The sequence below is a fragment of the Hemitrygon akajei genome, chromosome 16 (genome assembly GCF_048418815.1).
Source record: "Hemitrygon akajei chromosome 16, sHemAka1.3, whole genome shotgun sequence".
Classification (NCBI taxonomy): Eukaryota; Metazoa; Chordata; class Chondrichthyes; order Myliobatiformes; family Dasyatidae; genus Hemitrygon; species Hemitrygon akajei.
In genome coordinates this window covers 59,961,533-59,977,159 of record NC_133139.1, presented here as the reverse complement: position 1 = coordinate 59,977,159, position 15,627 = coordinate 59,961,533, and the positions used below count along the sequence as shown (strand labels likewise).

General features: G+C 43.7%; 1 protein-coding gene across 11 annotated transcripts in view; it reads right to left on the bottom strand.

Annotated features, from left to right (window-relative positions):
• Positions 1-1,470: 1,470 nt before the first annotated feature.
• Positions 1,471-15,627, bottom strand: part of nfixb (nuclear factor I/Xb) — a 413,008-nt gene continuing 398,851 nt past the window's right edge. For all 11 annotated transcript variants that reach the window (XM_073068979.1, XM_073068984.1, XM_073068982.1 and 8 more), the window contains one exon: positions 1,471-11,148. In XM_073068979.1, coding sequence (XP_072925080.1) covers positions 11,134-11,148 — 15 coding nt within the window. In that variant the 3' untranslated portion in view covers positions 1,471-11,133. The remainder of the gene's footprint in view (positions 11,149-15,627) is intronic.

Sequence of the window (15,627 nt, the reverse complement as noted above, 5' to 3'; positions counted from 1 at the left end):
TATGGCAGCATTGGAAGGAGCCAGAACTGTGTGGGCAAGCTGAGCAGTGATGTGCGAGAGCCTCCCCCTACACCGCGGGCTCCCGTGGGTTTGTAATGTACGTGCTGCTGCTGTGGAAAGCTGAGTTTAGTGGCAGTGCTGGACAAAGAAGTGGCATGAATAGTAATTGTAGACACCACCCACCCTGCAAGCCGCCTTTTCCTAAAGCTCCCTTCTGGAAAGTGCTATAGGGCTATTAAAACAAAAAAAAAGCCATCTTATAAGTTTCTTCCCTGAGGCAGTTAATCTGATCAATCGTTCTAGTTAGCGCCCCCCCACCCATGCTTCTCTGTCTGCGCCATAAACACTGTAGATGTACAAACACCAGAGTATTTGATGGCTCTGGTCCCGTACTTGCTGTATTTTAGAAACGTGTTGGGGGAATCTCATTAAAACCTATCAAATATTGAAAAGCCTGGATAGAATGGACATGGAGGGAATATTTCCTGTAGTGGAGGAGTCTACGACCAGGGAGCACAGCCTCAGAATAGAAGGACGTCTCTTTAGAACAGAGATAAGGAGGAATTTCTTCAGCCAGATGATGGTGAATCTGTAGAATTCTTGTGCTGTAATAGTGTTGTGCTAACCACTGCATTACCGTATTTATTTGGAATTCATTGACACAGACTGTGGGGTCTAAGTTACTGGGTATATTTAAAGTGGAGGCACCATCAAGGACACACATACAGAAATGAGCCAGGAACATCATGAAGGATCCCACACACCCTGCTCACGGTCTGTTTGTCCCACTCCCACCAGGGAGGAGGCTACATAGCATCCACGCCAGGACAACCAGACTCAAAGACAGTTACTTTCCCCAAGCAGTAAGGCTGATCAACACCTCAGCCTACCAACCCACCCCACCACCACTACTTAATCTTGTCCTGGCTGTCATCTTATGTACAGACCCCTCTGCCAAGTGTCTCTTTATGGTCATACAATCAATCTATCTTATGTATTTATATTTACTGTGTTGTTTTAATTATTCTGTTCTTTATCTTATTGTTTGTGTTTTTTTTGTGCTGGATTGGATCTGGAGTAACAATTATTTCATTCTCCTTTACACTTGTGTACTAGAAATGAGATTAAACAACCTTAAATAGGTTCTTGATTAGTAAGGGTGTAAAGGTTACAGGGAGAAGGCAGGATGAGAGAGATAATAAATCAGCTGTGATAGAATTGCAAAGTAGACTTGATGGGCTGAATGGCCTAATTCTGCTCCTGTAGTGGTGCTTCCAGACAGTAGTGGAATTGAACCCGGATTGTACATGTTGGAATCGTGTTGCGTTAACCACTACACTGTTGTCTTTGTGGCCTTCGTACTTAGTTTGGAAAGTTTAGAACCAACAGCAGAGAGAAGATCACAACTGGGGCCCGGACAGTGGTAAACCATTCCAATGACACAAGTGTTTGCAAAGCACCAACACACACTTTAATACAGTCAAGAACATCTTTTTTATTCAATCAGTTAAACAAGTGTTGCTCTATAAAATTGTTTTATTATGGAGAAAGAAATTGTAATTAAACATGCATTAGACCATAGATAAAGGCGTGCACAGGGGTTTCTGGGAGTGCAAGGTTTAGCAGTTTGCTCTATTATGGAAATGTTGGTTATGAGTACAATTTGTTTAGAAGCCCCAATATCTTTTTTTTAATATTTTTGTGTTTTTGCTCTCCTCTCTCTTCCTCCATGGGTATCCATGACCAATAGGCAATTGTAAATGGGGAGGGTGGGTTGTCTTGCAATAGATTTTCCTCTCCTCCCTGACTCTCAATCCAACTTCCCTAGTGGTCCACAGATCTTCTGTGGCAGCAGTTGGTACCACCCACTCACCAACCCGTCACCTGTACACACTACCCACCACATGACAAGTGAAGGAGAGGTAGCGAGGCAGGGAAGATTAGTGAAGGGGTGAGTGAGCTGGGAAACTTTACTAAAGGGGGGGATGAGGTGGGGAAGGTTAGTGAAGTGTGAGGTAAGGCAGGGAAAGTTAGCGAAGCAAACACCAAACTTCCATTGAGATAACTCGGATAAGGTTTGCATCCCAATCCACTTGCTCTCTGTCACTGCAGTAATCCCAACATTTCCTCCACCCCTGCCCTGACAGCTCCTATAAAATTGGGCCAGGTCTGGTCCTACCCAACCATGAGGCAGATAGACATCCCAACTCCAAAGCCTGACTAATGTCCGGCACCATCCAGTGGGTCTAGCGATGTTTAGAGTGCCATGGTGTGAAAGGGGATGGTCTGCCTTCTGCACTCTGGGTTACAAAACCTTTTATAACGCACACCTGGAAGAAGGTAGCAGTTCACTGGCTGCGCTGTGTGATGTGAGGAGTATTCATGGAGAAGGAGATCAGTCAGTTCTCCGGAGTTGACTAAACTAACCCTTCAAGGGGAGGTCTCTCTATGTTAACTGAGCTCAGAAGACAGGGTGGAAAAAAGTCCCTGTAGTTGCCAATGTAACCTGCCTATGGCAGAAATGACCAGGGAGTGGTTACATTTAACCCCCGAACCCCATCCCTTGATCTTCTCCCCAACTGTGATGACCAAAACCAATCCCTGGTCTCCCAGCTCCCACTGTCACTCCACAGGTGAGGCACAATGGGTGGACTGCAGCAGCTGGCACTCTGGCTAATGTGACTGGAAGCCTCAGCTGAAGGTGTTAGCCCTTTGACCACAAAAAGATCCCCCATCCTACAAACACAATTCCCCCTCAGCTCAGACTGTCAGCCTCTGGACACGGCACGCATTGTGAACAAAACAAAAGTCAGTGCGCTTATTCCAGTCTCTAACTAATGCCAAGGTGCTGAAATCCACCAATAATTGCATAGTCATTGTTCAGATTAAGGCTTAATTGCACAAATAGGTTCAACTTCAACAAACATTCTAGACTCTCTCCCACTTAACTCCAAATGTGCTTTTAGTTGTCACCTGCCACACCTTTCTAGGATTTACAATCATACAAATAAAAACACCTTGTTGGTTGTTGGCACTGAGCTAGTGTGAGAGCTGAAACTTGTCCCCATCCCAACTGACATTGTATAAAAGGGGTGGGCACACAATGCTCTTGCCCCGTTTAGCCCCACTGATCAAAGACAATTTTCTTTGCCAGACTGACTGAGTACCTTTCTGGTCACAGATTAATATTCACAAATCATCCAGTTTTGTCCAGTATGATTTTGAACGTGTGAGTTGGAAGACAGTTTGGCTTCCTCCTCCAAGAGTTAACCCTTCCGTTGTGCCATTACACCTTTGGAGCTGCTGTGCAGGATGAAGGAGTCCTACACACTTCACGACTCTAGGACAATCAATAGGGTGTTCCAGCCAATCATCGCCGTAATGCAGGGATGGAGCAGTCAGTTTATGCACCATAACTCCTTTCCCTCATTAGTCGGGGGATTAAGTTCAAGAGCTGCAAAATAATGTTGCAGCTCTATAAAACCCTGGCTTGCACATTTGGAATATTGTGATCAGTTCTGGTTGCCTCATTATAGGAAGGATCTGGAAGCTTTAGAGGGGACACAGAGGAGATTTACCAGAATGCTGTCCTTTTAACCTACTCTATTATCAATCTAATGAGCTGGCAAGTGATAGGTGAAGCCAGGTGAGAGGGAAAGTGGATGGCACCACAAGGGGTGAATGAAGTAAGAAGCTCGGAGGTGATAGTTGGAAGAGGTAAAGGGCTGAAGGAGAAGGAATTCAATAGGAGGGGAGAGTGGAACCATGGGAGGAAGAGAAGGTGGAGAGGCATCAGAAGGACGTGATGCACAGGTGAGGAGAAGAGTAGTGTTGGAGATGAGACAGAATGGGGAATAGAAAAAGAGAGAAAGGGGAAGAGAGAGAAATTAATAGAAGTTAGAGAAATCAATGTTCATGCTATCAGGTTGAAAGCTATCCAACAGAATATGAGGTGTTTTCCTCCAACCTGAAAGAGGCCTCACGGTGGCAGTAGAGGAGGCCATGGACAGAATGGAGATGGGAAGTAAAGTTGTATTCAGAAACGTTTCTCTCTCATTCTCCTGATGGGCCCCAAAAGGAGGTGGGAATATCCAGCAAGCCTGAAAATGGACTGGAAGACTATGATGTTGGGGAAGGAATTTAAGAAATGAAGCCACACTCACAAGAGACAATTATCAGGGGCATAATTTTAAATTGGCGGGGTATATCGGAGGGAAATTTTTACACAGAGATAGTGGGTGTAGGGAATACCCTGCCGGGGTGGTAGTAGATGCAGATACATTAAAGGCATTTAAGAAACTCTTAGGCACATGAACAATAGAGAAATGGAGGGTTATGTGGGACAGGTTTGGATTGATTTTAGAGTAGGTTGATAGGTCACCACAAGATTGTGGTTAGGGTGAACCTGCTCCTCACAGTGAGATGATTAAGCAGACCCTATCTCCCTCTCCCAATTCAATAACCCCCTACAGTGCCAGCCAGATACTTTTAACACCTCACCCAACACCCCAGTGTCTGTCGGTGGGTGGGAATGGGAGGAGGCAGTGGGAGTGGTGGGGAGGTCAATGGGCTCTTTACACAGTCAAACTAATCCTCTCCTATGATATTCCTTCTTCTTCAGCCTTTTACTTCCTTTACCTATCACCTCCCAGCTTGTTAGATTGGTCTTAGAGAAGGTTAAAAGATCAGTACGGTGTTGGGCCTACACTATCTATCCTTTGCCTCTAACTCCCCCTATCCTTTTTCATCCTTAAGCATGGTAATAAGCATGGTTGTGAGGAATACTTTTCCCCTTGCTTGGAATTTCGTTATTGAATGTTACAATTTTGATTAGCTGATGCTGGATAAGCTGAAGGCATTGGCATGGATACCATGTGAGGCTAAGACAATGAGATAACATGATTACTGCAGTTTGCCACATCACAGAAACCCATAGATTAACATATATGATACTGTACTCCATTGCCATGGAAAGCGATTAAACAGGGAAACACCAAACTTCATTAGTACTACACTGTATATCTCAGCCTAGAGAGAGAGACATTTTCCAAAGAAATAATAAAAGATAAACAATAGTGAATTTCTTCTTTTTCCTACAGTGAGAGTCCATAACAATTAATTGTTTTGTTACCTATATACTGCAATCATAGAATGAGTGTACTTTATATCGTAAAAAGCACCATTTATTTATAATTATCTGTTTTTTTTAATTCTCTCCTTCAGCCCTCCCCAAGGGGTACAGATTCATTCATAATAAAAAAATAAAAACAGGAAAGAAAACAAGGAGAAATACATTAGCTCCCCACACTTATAAAGGCTGGGAAAGAATCGCCCCTTTTCTGTTTAGAGTCCCAAGGAGCAAGGACTTTAAAAAAAGGCAGATCTTTCTAAAAAAAATAGAAAAACAAATTCTCTTTTTTTCAACAATCTCTAACATACAAAGATATTCAACTATCCAATGCATTGCACTTGGTTTCAATCAAGAACTGTTATTCTTTTTTTTTCCTTTGACAAAATACTTGTCAAATCTCCATCACAAATAACAAGTAAGGTGGCCTTAATAAGTTTTCCTTTTTTAGATTGCTTTTTTATTAAATTGTAAATGAAAAAAAAGGTTTGCGCAATCACCCTAGTGCTGAAGCAGTGGGTTTTGTTGTTTACTGAATGAAATAGGGGCGTACAGACGGAACCAAGATGGGAAACTAATGGACAACTGATGTTATCCCAAAGCTGACATGATTTGCGGGCACATTTCCTTATAAAATGAAATAATTTCTATCGATACATTAGAGACAGCACACCCCGGTTCACTGAGTCTACTTCTAATGTGATGTTTGAGGGTACATTAACTGACAGGGCAATTGTCAGCTGGGTACCAACGAGGGTCTCGCAGAGGAGAATCCCCATAGAATATGATGCCATTGGGACCTAATAATCTTGGGATAACAGAATTCCTGTGGACGCCTACTGAATGAGTTTCCTGTAATATAGGTTTCTCCAGCAGTTTTCCCACCTGGTTTATTTATCAGTCCCTCTTTGTGCATTTACTGAGTCAAGAACAGTTTTCTGTCACCAGGCATTGTTCCTCTTTAAGCAGCTGTGATTTTTTTTCTTCTTTTTTTTTCAATTTTTTTGTGTGTGAGAGATTGCTATGGAGAAAGTGGCTGATACAGTGTGAGGGAAAGACTGTAATAACCACTGAGATGTCTGTCGATGTAACAGCTTTGCACACTCAACCAACCAACCCTCAGGAGATTATCTACCTAACTCAAGACTGAAGTGTTGATCTTGTTCATGGTAGGGAATAAAATATCGGGGGAATTAAGAAAAGGGTTGACGTTTATTTTAAAACTTTAGAATGGATGATTTAAATAAGTAAGGCTGTTGGATTGTCAAGCAGTCTTGCATTAAGTCAAGACTGATTCCTGTCCTGGTTGGTGATATGGACATGTAGGTGCACCATCCAGATATGGAGAAGGAGGATGCACTGGGAAAGACTCTAGCCTGGTCCGGAATTTGCTACACTCAACCTCAAGAAACAGTCACAGCCATTTTGGTTTCCTTCCTGAAACATCAAACTTCCACCATCAGAGGTCAAGGTGAATCTCCTGCGGCACACAGGAAGAGGAAATAAACATTCTGCAGTGATCTGGGAGATCAGTAGTCCTTTCTGTGCCCAGTCTCACCACAAAGGTGGTTCTAGTCCTGCTGGGGTCTCCACAGAGCAGCAAGAGTGGAGGGGAAACCCATGGAAATTAAAACACAGTCAAGGTGGACTACACTTCAAAGAGTCTGCATTTGACGCAGAGTATTTTGGGACCTACCCAAGAGGAGTTGGAAGTTGCTACATAATCATTATGGAAAGAAATAATGGGATTTACGAGATTTGTTAATGGCCTCTCTTCCCACTTCTGGGTTACTAGGGTTACTATTGGTTGGACATAAAACAGTTTATTGAAAAAAAGCTAAAAAGCATCTTCCAAATTTTCCCTTTAAAGACATCAATATAATTGGATGACTGCTCCCTATCAACCTGACCCTGGACAATTACTGTTTAAACAGTAGATATACCCATTTCCTAGACCCGTGTTCTCCTCTTTCCCCAGTCAAATATCATTTGTTAACCATGAACTTTCCTGTGGAACAGTGTAGTCCAGCCCCCTGCAATTCTTGTAAACTAAAATGCCTCATACTAGGGAATGGGCATATAGAATTAACTTATTAGTCCTAAGGACAGTTTTAAGGGAATGATGGGAAATGGAAACAAGGAAGAGGCATGTGGTCACATGCTACAGAAACACACCTGATCCACTGCCTCTTCAGATGGAGTGGACTCTTCCTTTGAGATTCCTTGCTGGCTGGGCCACTTCACCTGACTGAATGGAGAGGGTAACCATGGGTGGAGTGAGCTGGCATCATTGGCTAAGCTTTAGCCAGCTTCTCAGTCGATATTACAGTCTTTTAACTGAGTTGTACAGAGAGACATTATCCCTTTTGTCTGTCTTTACATATAGTATCCCAAAGGTTTCACAAACAGAATCCAAACTGTAATCTCTTCAAAACTTCCCTGGCGGGGGGTGCGGGGGGGTGTTGGAGAGTGGGAATGAGAATCACTATTAGCTAGGGGTGAGAGTATGATAGATTTGCCTTTCCCAGAGTGGAACTTTGCAGTTGGGAGACTGTGGTGGAGTATTCAAGGGCAGGAAGGGAGTGTGGAGAGTCTCTTAAAATGCCAGATGGACTGATGGGCTTTGTTGCCTCTGCACTGCAGTAGGGGAATGGGACAAGTCTTCCCTGTCACCGCAACCCATTATCAATCTAGCTCCTCAGAAGCCTTGGAGCATGGTGGGTGGGGCAGGGAGGAGAGTCTGAGTGTGGCACTCCTGGGGGGGGGGGGGGGAGGGGAATGAGAACTGCAGGAGTCAAGACTCCCATTCCTCTATTTCTCTCTACCCAGTTCTAACAATGACCTCCTGTTCATCCATGCCATAAACCCTTCAAGAGAAGAGTGATATTGCCAGCTGGTAGACAAGCTGAACACTGTATCACAGCAGGGTGAGAGTGGGTTCATGATAATCCCCATACCTCGTGGCAAGATGGAATATTGGGATTGTACTGTGGTCCTCTGGCCGCAGACTTCCTCTTAGCCCTTCTCAAGGTCATCTGGCCTCGCAGCCAATCCAGGCAAGTTTCACAGATCCAGAGAGAGGGTTTATTAGGGGGCGGCATTGATAGGAGGGGGGCAAACTTTAGATCACAGGCGAAAAGGGCTCTGCAAACATCACCAAACCTTGTGAGAAACAGACTGAGCATTCCACAGTACGGCCTAGTTACCTTGCAGAGAGCTCACGGGTCAGGGAGCAGCTCTCTGCCTTCCTCACGCTCAGATAGAAGCAGGGAGGTCTGAGGTGTGGGGATGGGAGAGGAAGGCATGGACTGGGTGTTGAGGGGTGGGGGCCCTTGTCGAATCACTTGGCCTTCCTATCGATGCTTTAAAGGTGGGAGCCAGCCTCAGGAAAGAACAGAAAGGAAACAAAAGGGGACGTTGCCTCTTTAAGTGTCAAATGTGAGCTGTTGCTATGCTGTGCTTAATATGAACCAGAATAGTAGGCCCCTTGGCATGAAACAGGTAGCTTTTGCGTTTGTTAAATCTGCAAGAACTTCAACCAGATTTTTTTTTTCTTTTTCTTTTAAGCGATAAACCAGAAAGCAAAGCCAAAACTATCACTACCCAGAATGCAAGCAGGAAAAAATTCCCTAACAGTGATGATTCTTTACAAAGCCTATCTAGTTCAGATGAAATGTGACATCTAGAAATGCTTTATTTTCTCTGTATTGAACTTGAAGAGATGCTCATCTCGAGAAGTGACCCCTACCATTTCCATGCAATTCCCCCCCCCCACCCCGGCCAAATCCAAAACAAAGTGCTCAAACCCACTTGCATCACTGCGTTAGACTCTGCTCAGTGAGTTATTGGGTCACTCAATGATTTGTCAGCAACACTGATTCCACCCAGCTGGTTCAGATAGATAAATTACAGGTCAGTGAAGGGATGCCTCTATCTAGCCCTGATTTGGTTGTTGAGCAGATGCCGAGGATTTCATGTCTGGCCCAGAAGGGCCCCTTGCCTGAGGTTACACTCCCGTACTGAGAGTACTGCGGAGGGTATGCCAGCAGGACAGGAAGTGTTGGAGGAACCTCTGGGTGGAGGGAGGATGTGAGTGTCAGGGATGGGTTCAGGAACAGGTTGAGCACAGAGGAATGAGCAGGATTGCCACCTTGTAATCTTCCGTCAGGTCTCCCCTTGATATGTCCTGTACTCAAGAACATAGAACTGTGCAGCACAGGAACAGGCCCTGTGCCCCACAATGTTTGCACTGAATACCAGGCAAATTAAAATAAATCTGCCTGACCTGCTGAGTTTTGTGTGTTTCATATTCCTTCAGCTTGTACCTGATCCACATCCCTCCATTCCCAAGGCTGTGGTGGAATCCTGTGTCACGTCACTCTGACCCTTGAAAGCTTATAATTCAATGAGCGACTACGTAATGCCATTAGTGAGCGAATTAATGCATGGGGTGCACTGCCCAATATCGGTGAAACTTAGCCAAGCAAAAGGCCACACTCCCTCTGTTGCGCACACCCATGCCCCCACCCCCGTTTTTAAATTTATGCCAGTTCTACCACTTCGATCCAGAACTGAAGGGTGTGGAAATGGGGAGAGCTGTCCCCAGCCTCTGGGCCACAGTCTATGCTGAGCCGTGTAGATGAGCATCTCCCCTTCTACAACCTGTAATGTGTACTGTCACCCAGTAATTGTGGACTCGCTGAACAGGCTTTTCATTTGGTGGAAGTATCATTTACACCTTCAAGGACAAGAAAGTCATTGGAGATCACCTATCTGAAACGATTCCTGTGTCCAGATGGATCCCATCCTTTGGCCCTGTCTCCACGTAACACTTTAATTGTTCTGAGCCTTTTCCTTCGTAATGCACTCCCCTCTTGTCTTCTAGCCATCCCACAGTCCTCCCTCAACCCCACCTGAATACAAAGTTAGGGGGAGAGGCCAAAAGACTTCATAATGGTGCTGAGGGCAATACTATCACTCGGTCAACGAGGGAAGCCCTCGCTCTAATTAGCGAGGCACAAAGTCGGCTCAGGGGGGCTGGGCCGGTCTCACACATCCTATCTTGGAGGCAAGCGGCCACAATGCAGCAGGCATTGAGATGGAGACCTTGGGCCAGTGATGGAAACAATGGTGTGTTCTTACTGGGAGAGGGGTACCTCAGCGGTCCAAACATCTGTGTGGCCTGTCCAAGAGGCTCCTTCTCCCCCCCATGGCACCTCGTGGGGAAATGGTCTAAATAATATCCAGATCACTTTCATTAATGGCCAAGACTGTCTGGAATAGAATAGGGTTTGAGAGGCTGTAGCACATTTTGGTGGGGTAGATGGAGGGTGGATTAACTATTTGGGTTTATTCTTCCATAGTTTATACATGTATATATTTATAAATATTTTGAATACATTTATGCAGCCTTTAATGCATTTTAACAAGAGGCACTTAAAAAGATAATATCGCATTTGCATTGTAGGTTGTAGTGTTATTTCTTAAACAAAAAGGTTAATTCTGGGTTTGATCATGTACCATCTTTCTGGTGCACTTTACGTCCATGAACCCTTCAGTCTTTGTTCATAATACTGGTTAAAAGGTTAAAATCACAGTCCTTATTAAATGCAAACAAGTGATGCTTCCACCAAACTTGAAGCCACATTACACTGCAAAATGTATGATGGCATTAGATGCCAATCTGAATGGGAAAAAATTTATTCCTATGGCTGGGGTTATCATTCTGAATTGTTTTATATTCTCTTCCTTGAATGTGTGAGTTGTCCCAGACGGCTGGTGGTTTCATTTACAGTTCCCAGTGTTCAGCGATGATAGAATATCCCTTCCCCCCACCCCCATCTCTCTCTCTCTCTCTCTCTCTCCCCCTCCTGTCTCTCTCTTTATCTCTGTATATATATATACATACAGTATATATCTCTCTCTCTCTCTCTGCCAGTTTTATTTGTGTCAAGGAAGGTATCAGGTGGTCTTGTCGCTGGCCAATGGGAAAAGACTTGAAACTATCAGAGGAACCAAGACTGTGGAGAGACAAGGAGAACAAGAGAAAGATCATTAATAAGATAAAACACAGACCAGAAGGTGCACGGCATTACATCTAAAGAGAACTCTTCTAAATTCTTTATGAACTTTCTTCCTTGATGTTTTGTGCACATTGTACTGATCTTAGTCAGTGCCGAAAGTGCATCATTTCTCATTCCAGTACTCTGACAGAGATATCTCATATTAGGCACACTACAAATATGATGCTAAATCACTCCCTTAGTAAAACACATAAAATGCTGCAGGAACTCAGCAGGTCAGGCAACATTTGTAGATGTTTCGGGCCAAGATCCTTCATCTACCCCCTTCTTTTCCAGACCTAATGAAGGGTCTTGGCCAGAAGATCTGACTGTTTATTTCCTTCCATAGATGCTACCTGACTTGCTGAGGTCCTCCCACATTTTGTGTGTGTTTTGCTCAGGATTTGCAGCATCTGCAGAACATTTTGTGTTTATCATTCCCTCTGCATGTTCTTCAACTACAAACTTCAAAGCTTGACTGATGCTGCACAGTATCTCATTGCAGAATTTCTCACCTATCGGTATCATCTCTGGATGCAAGCAGAACCTTCCAAATAAAATTTGAATTCCACATCTTCACTAGATGTTGCCTGTTATTTCACAGACACAGGAAGTGTTGGACAAAGTCTGCGTTGATACTTGTAAATAAAATGCACCATTCTTACCTAGTCTTGTCATTAGAGTCACACACCATCCATCAAACACCCATTTATACTAATACTATTTTAATTTCCCCACATTCCATCCCAACAACTTCCCTCCTGCCCCTCCCCTGTGGCCCAAGAGTTTCCTTGAGACACGCTCAACTTTGGGATGTGGGAGGAAACCCGGGTACCTGGGTGGAACCCACTCAGTTACAGGGAGAATATGCAAGCTCCTCACACAGACACTCCACAAAGTCAGAACTGAATCCTAGGTCTCTCTGTGAGGCAGTGGCTGCTCTACATGTGGCACAGTCTTTTCTTCTCTACACTCTACAATTTATAAACTGTGTGTTGTCTGCCTATGATGCTGCTGATCACTGTAGTGGTACCTCACCGTACTTGTGCACACAGCAATCAATTCAACCTGACTGCAGAATCCAGACTCTCAACAGTGTGGTTACATCAGAAAAGATCCAGCAAAGTAAATTATCTGAAGTATTGCAATAACATTTAAAACTGAGGGCTGCCCCTGCATATCACTATGTGTGTTGGTTGTTAATGCAACTGATGTCTTTCACTGTATGTATATGTGATAAATAAATCTGAATCTGAATTGGCAGTGAAACATCGCCTTTGTGGGACAGACAGACCTAAAGAAACATCATCATTGCACTTTTAAAATAATTGCATTTAGAATTGAAATCAGACATCAATGCCAAAGTTGTAGTTAACTATTTGCTGAAGGTGGATCTAATGTGTCTAATGAATTAAATTTATCAGAGCATTACCCTGAGGCCTCTGCAGTTCCTCTGATAGCCACCAGGGGTCGGTGTTTCTCCACTCAAAGGAATGCAGCGCCCTGTTCTCAGTGCACTATTCCAAACGGGGAGGTTTATGGTTCATTGTTCAAACCTGCGGGGCAGTTTTATGTCCATACAACTTGCTTCATTAAATTCACGTAAGAAGCTTTAGATACTTGCAAAGGATCAACTTAAGAATGTAGATTAGTGTGCATTTACGTTTACATTAACATTTTAAATTGGTAAATTGGTTTATTATTGTCACATGTTCTGAGATACAGTGAAAAACTTGCCTTGCCCAATTCATTGCAACAGGTAGTTCAAGGGAAACAATAACAAAATACAGAATAAAGTGTTTCAGTTACTGTTAAAGTGCAGTGCATGCAGAAAATAAGCTGCAAGTTCATAATGATGTAAATTTAGGTCAAGAGTCCAAATTAGGGAACCATTCAGTAGTCATAAGTTATAACAGCGTTATAAGTTGTCCTTGCATGTTTTGGCATGTGTTTTCAGGTTTTGCTTGATGGAAGATGGGAAAAGTGTAAATGCCCATCCATGGAGGGGAGGTTGGTTGGCAGACATATGCATCCGCCATATTGAATATCTATTTATCAATCTTGTGTCTCTAACCCTTTCTATCTAAACTCCCTCCTCCTCTTTATCCAACTACTCTATTATCCTTCCATATTAACCTTTAATCCATCACGGACACAACCCTCCCCATCATCGAGGACATCTTCAAGAGACAGAGTCTCAAGAAGGCAATGTCTATCTGAGAACCCACACCATCTGGAACATGCTCTCTTCTCATTACTACATTCAGGGAGGAGGCACATGAGCATGAAGACTCACACATTTGTCTCCTCTGGCTTCGGATTTCTGAATGGTCCGTGAACACTACCTCATTAATTCTTTATTGTTGCACTGTTTATTTATTTTGTAATTTATAGTAATTTTATGAGTTTGCTCGGTATTGCTGCTTGGATTGGAGAGCAAGACTTATGAAGATAGACTCAGCAAGCTAGTGTTTTTCTCTTTGGAGAGGTAACTTCATCCTCTTCATCATCCTATGTGCCGTGTCGTACGATCATGGTCTTGACGGTGATTGTTCTTGGCAACTCCTTCTACAGAAGTGGCTTGCCGTTGCCTTCTTCTGGGCAGAGTTTTTACAAGATGGGTGGCCCCAGCCATTATCAATACTCTTCAGAGATTGTTCGCGTAACCAGGACTTGTGATATGCATCAGCTGCTCAGACAGCCATCCACCTCCTGCTCCCATGTCTTCACATACAGGGGGCTAAGCAGATGCTACACCTTGCCTAAGGGTGACCTGTGGGTTAGTGGAGGGAAGGAGCGCCTTACACCTCCTTTGGTAGAGACGTGTCTCCACCCCGTCACCCAGTTGCAATTTGATAGAGATGTACAAGATGATAAGAGGCAAAGCTCGAGTGAACAGCCAGAGACTCATTCCCTGGGTGGCAATGGCTAAAACTAGGGGGCATCATTTAAAATTGATTGGAGGGAAGTATGGGGGATGGGTGGGAATGTCAAAGGTAAATATTTTTACACAGAGTGATGAGTGTGTGGATTGCCCTGCTGGGGGTGGTGGTAGTGGCAGATACATTTAATATTCTTAGATAGGCATATGGATGATAGAAAAATGGAGGGAAGAGTTCGATTGATCTTGGAATAGGTTAAAAGGTCAGCACAAAACCATGAGACAAAGCACCTGTACTGTGCCACGTTCTATAAAACAATAAAATTCACATTATTCATTCAGTAAAAATAAATCCGATTCTGATCCTGACCTCCACGATTTCTGTTCATTTTCTCTCTTTCTTTCTATTCTCAACTAGTCTTAACTCACCAACCTAATATTTATCATGTTCCAGCTCTCTTTCTATGTGTATATTCAGTGGCTACTTCATTGAATTCCTCCTGCACCAAAGAAAGTGGCCACTGAGTGAACGTCTGCTGTTGTGGCCCATTTGTTTCAATGTTTGACATGTTGTGCATTCAGAGATGCTCTTCTACTCACCACTGTTGTAACACAGAGTTACTGTTACCATCCTGTCAGCTTGAACCAGTCTGGCCATTCTCCTCTGACCTCTGACCAAGGCTGCCGCTGACTAGATTTTATTTTCTGTTCCTCGCATCATTCTTTGTCAACTGTAAAATCTTTTGCGTGAAAATCACAAGAGATCTGCAGTTTCTGGGATACGCAAACCACCTTGTCTGTCACCAACAATCATTCCATGGTCAAAGTCACATAGATGACATTTCTTCCCCATCCTGATGTTTGGTCTGAACCTCTTGACCAGGTCTGCATGTGTTTATGTATTGAGTTGCTGCAGCATGATACTTGCATTAATCAGCAGGCGCACAGACGTGCCTAATAAAATGGCCACTCTGTGTCTTCCAATCTCTTTCTCCCTCTCAGTTTCCTTTCCTTAAGAAAGCCATGGATTACAACATTTGTGATCAATTATCCAGTTGGAGAAGGAAAATGAAAATCGATATAGGCAGACAAAAAGGGGAGAGGAATAGGATTAGAGCAAATTATTCTGGATGCATGTAGTCTTTAAGCTTTGTTTGCAAAGACTTTTCTCACCTGGTGAATCACTTCCTCTGAAATTACTGCTCAAACGCAATGAGTCATTAAGAGTGTTTCAACAATTGACGATGCAGAGCCTGCAGCGGGAATAACAGAGTGGGCAAAGGACAGATCTTCACAAATGACCAAAGTGGGGGTGGGGGTGAAGTCCAGCCCATAACCAGGGATTTTTTCCTAGGGCAGAATTTGCTCTCTTAAGGTATTGGGGGGAGGGGGAAGGAGGTGAGAAGGAGGATTTTTGCACAGAGAGCAGTAGATGCATGGAATATACTGCCAGGGCTGGTGGGAAAAGCAACTACATTATGGATGTTGACAAAAGGAAAATGAAGGGTTACTACCTGTGTTGGAGGGAAGGGTTAGATTAGACAGGCTGAAAGGTC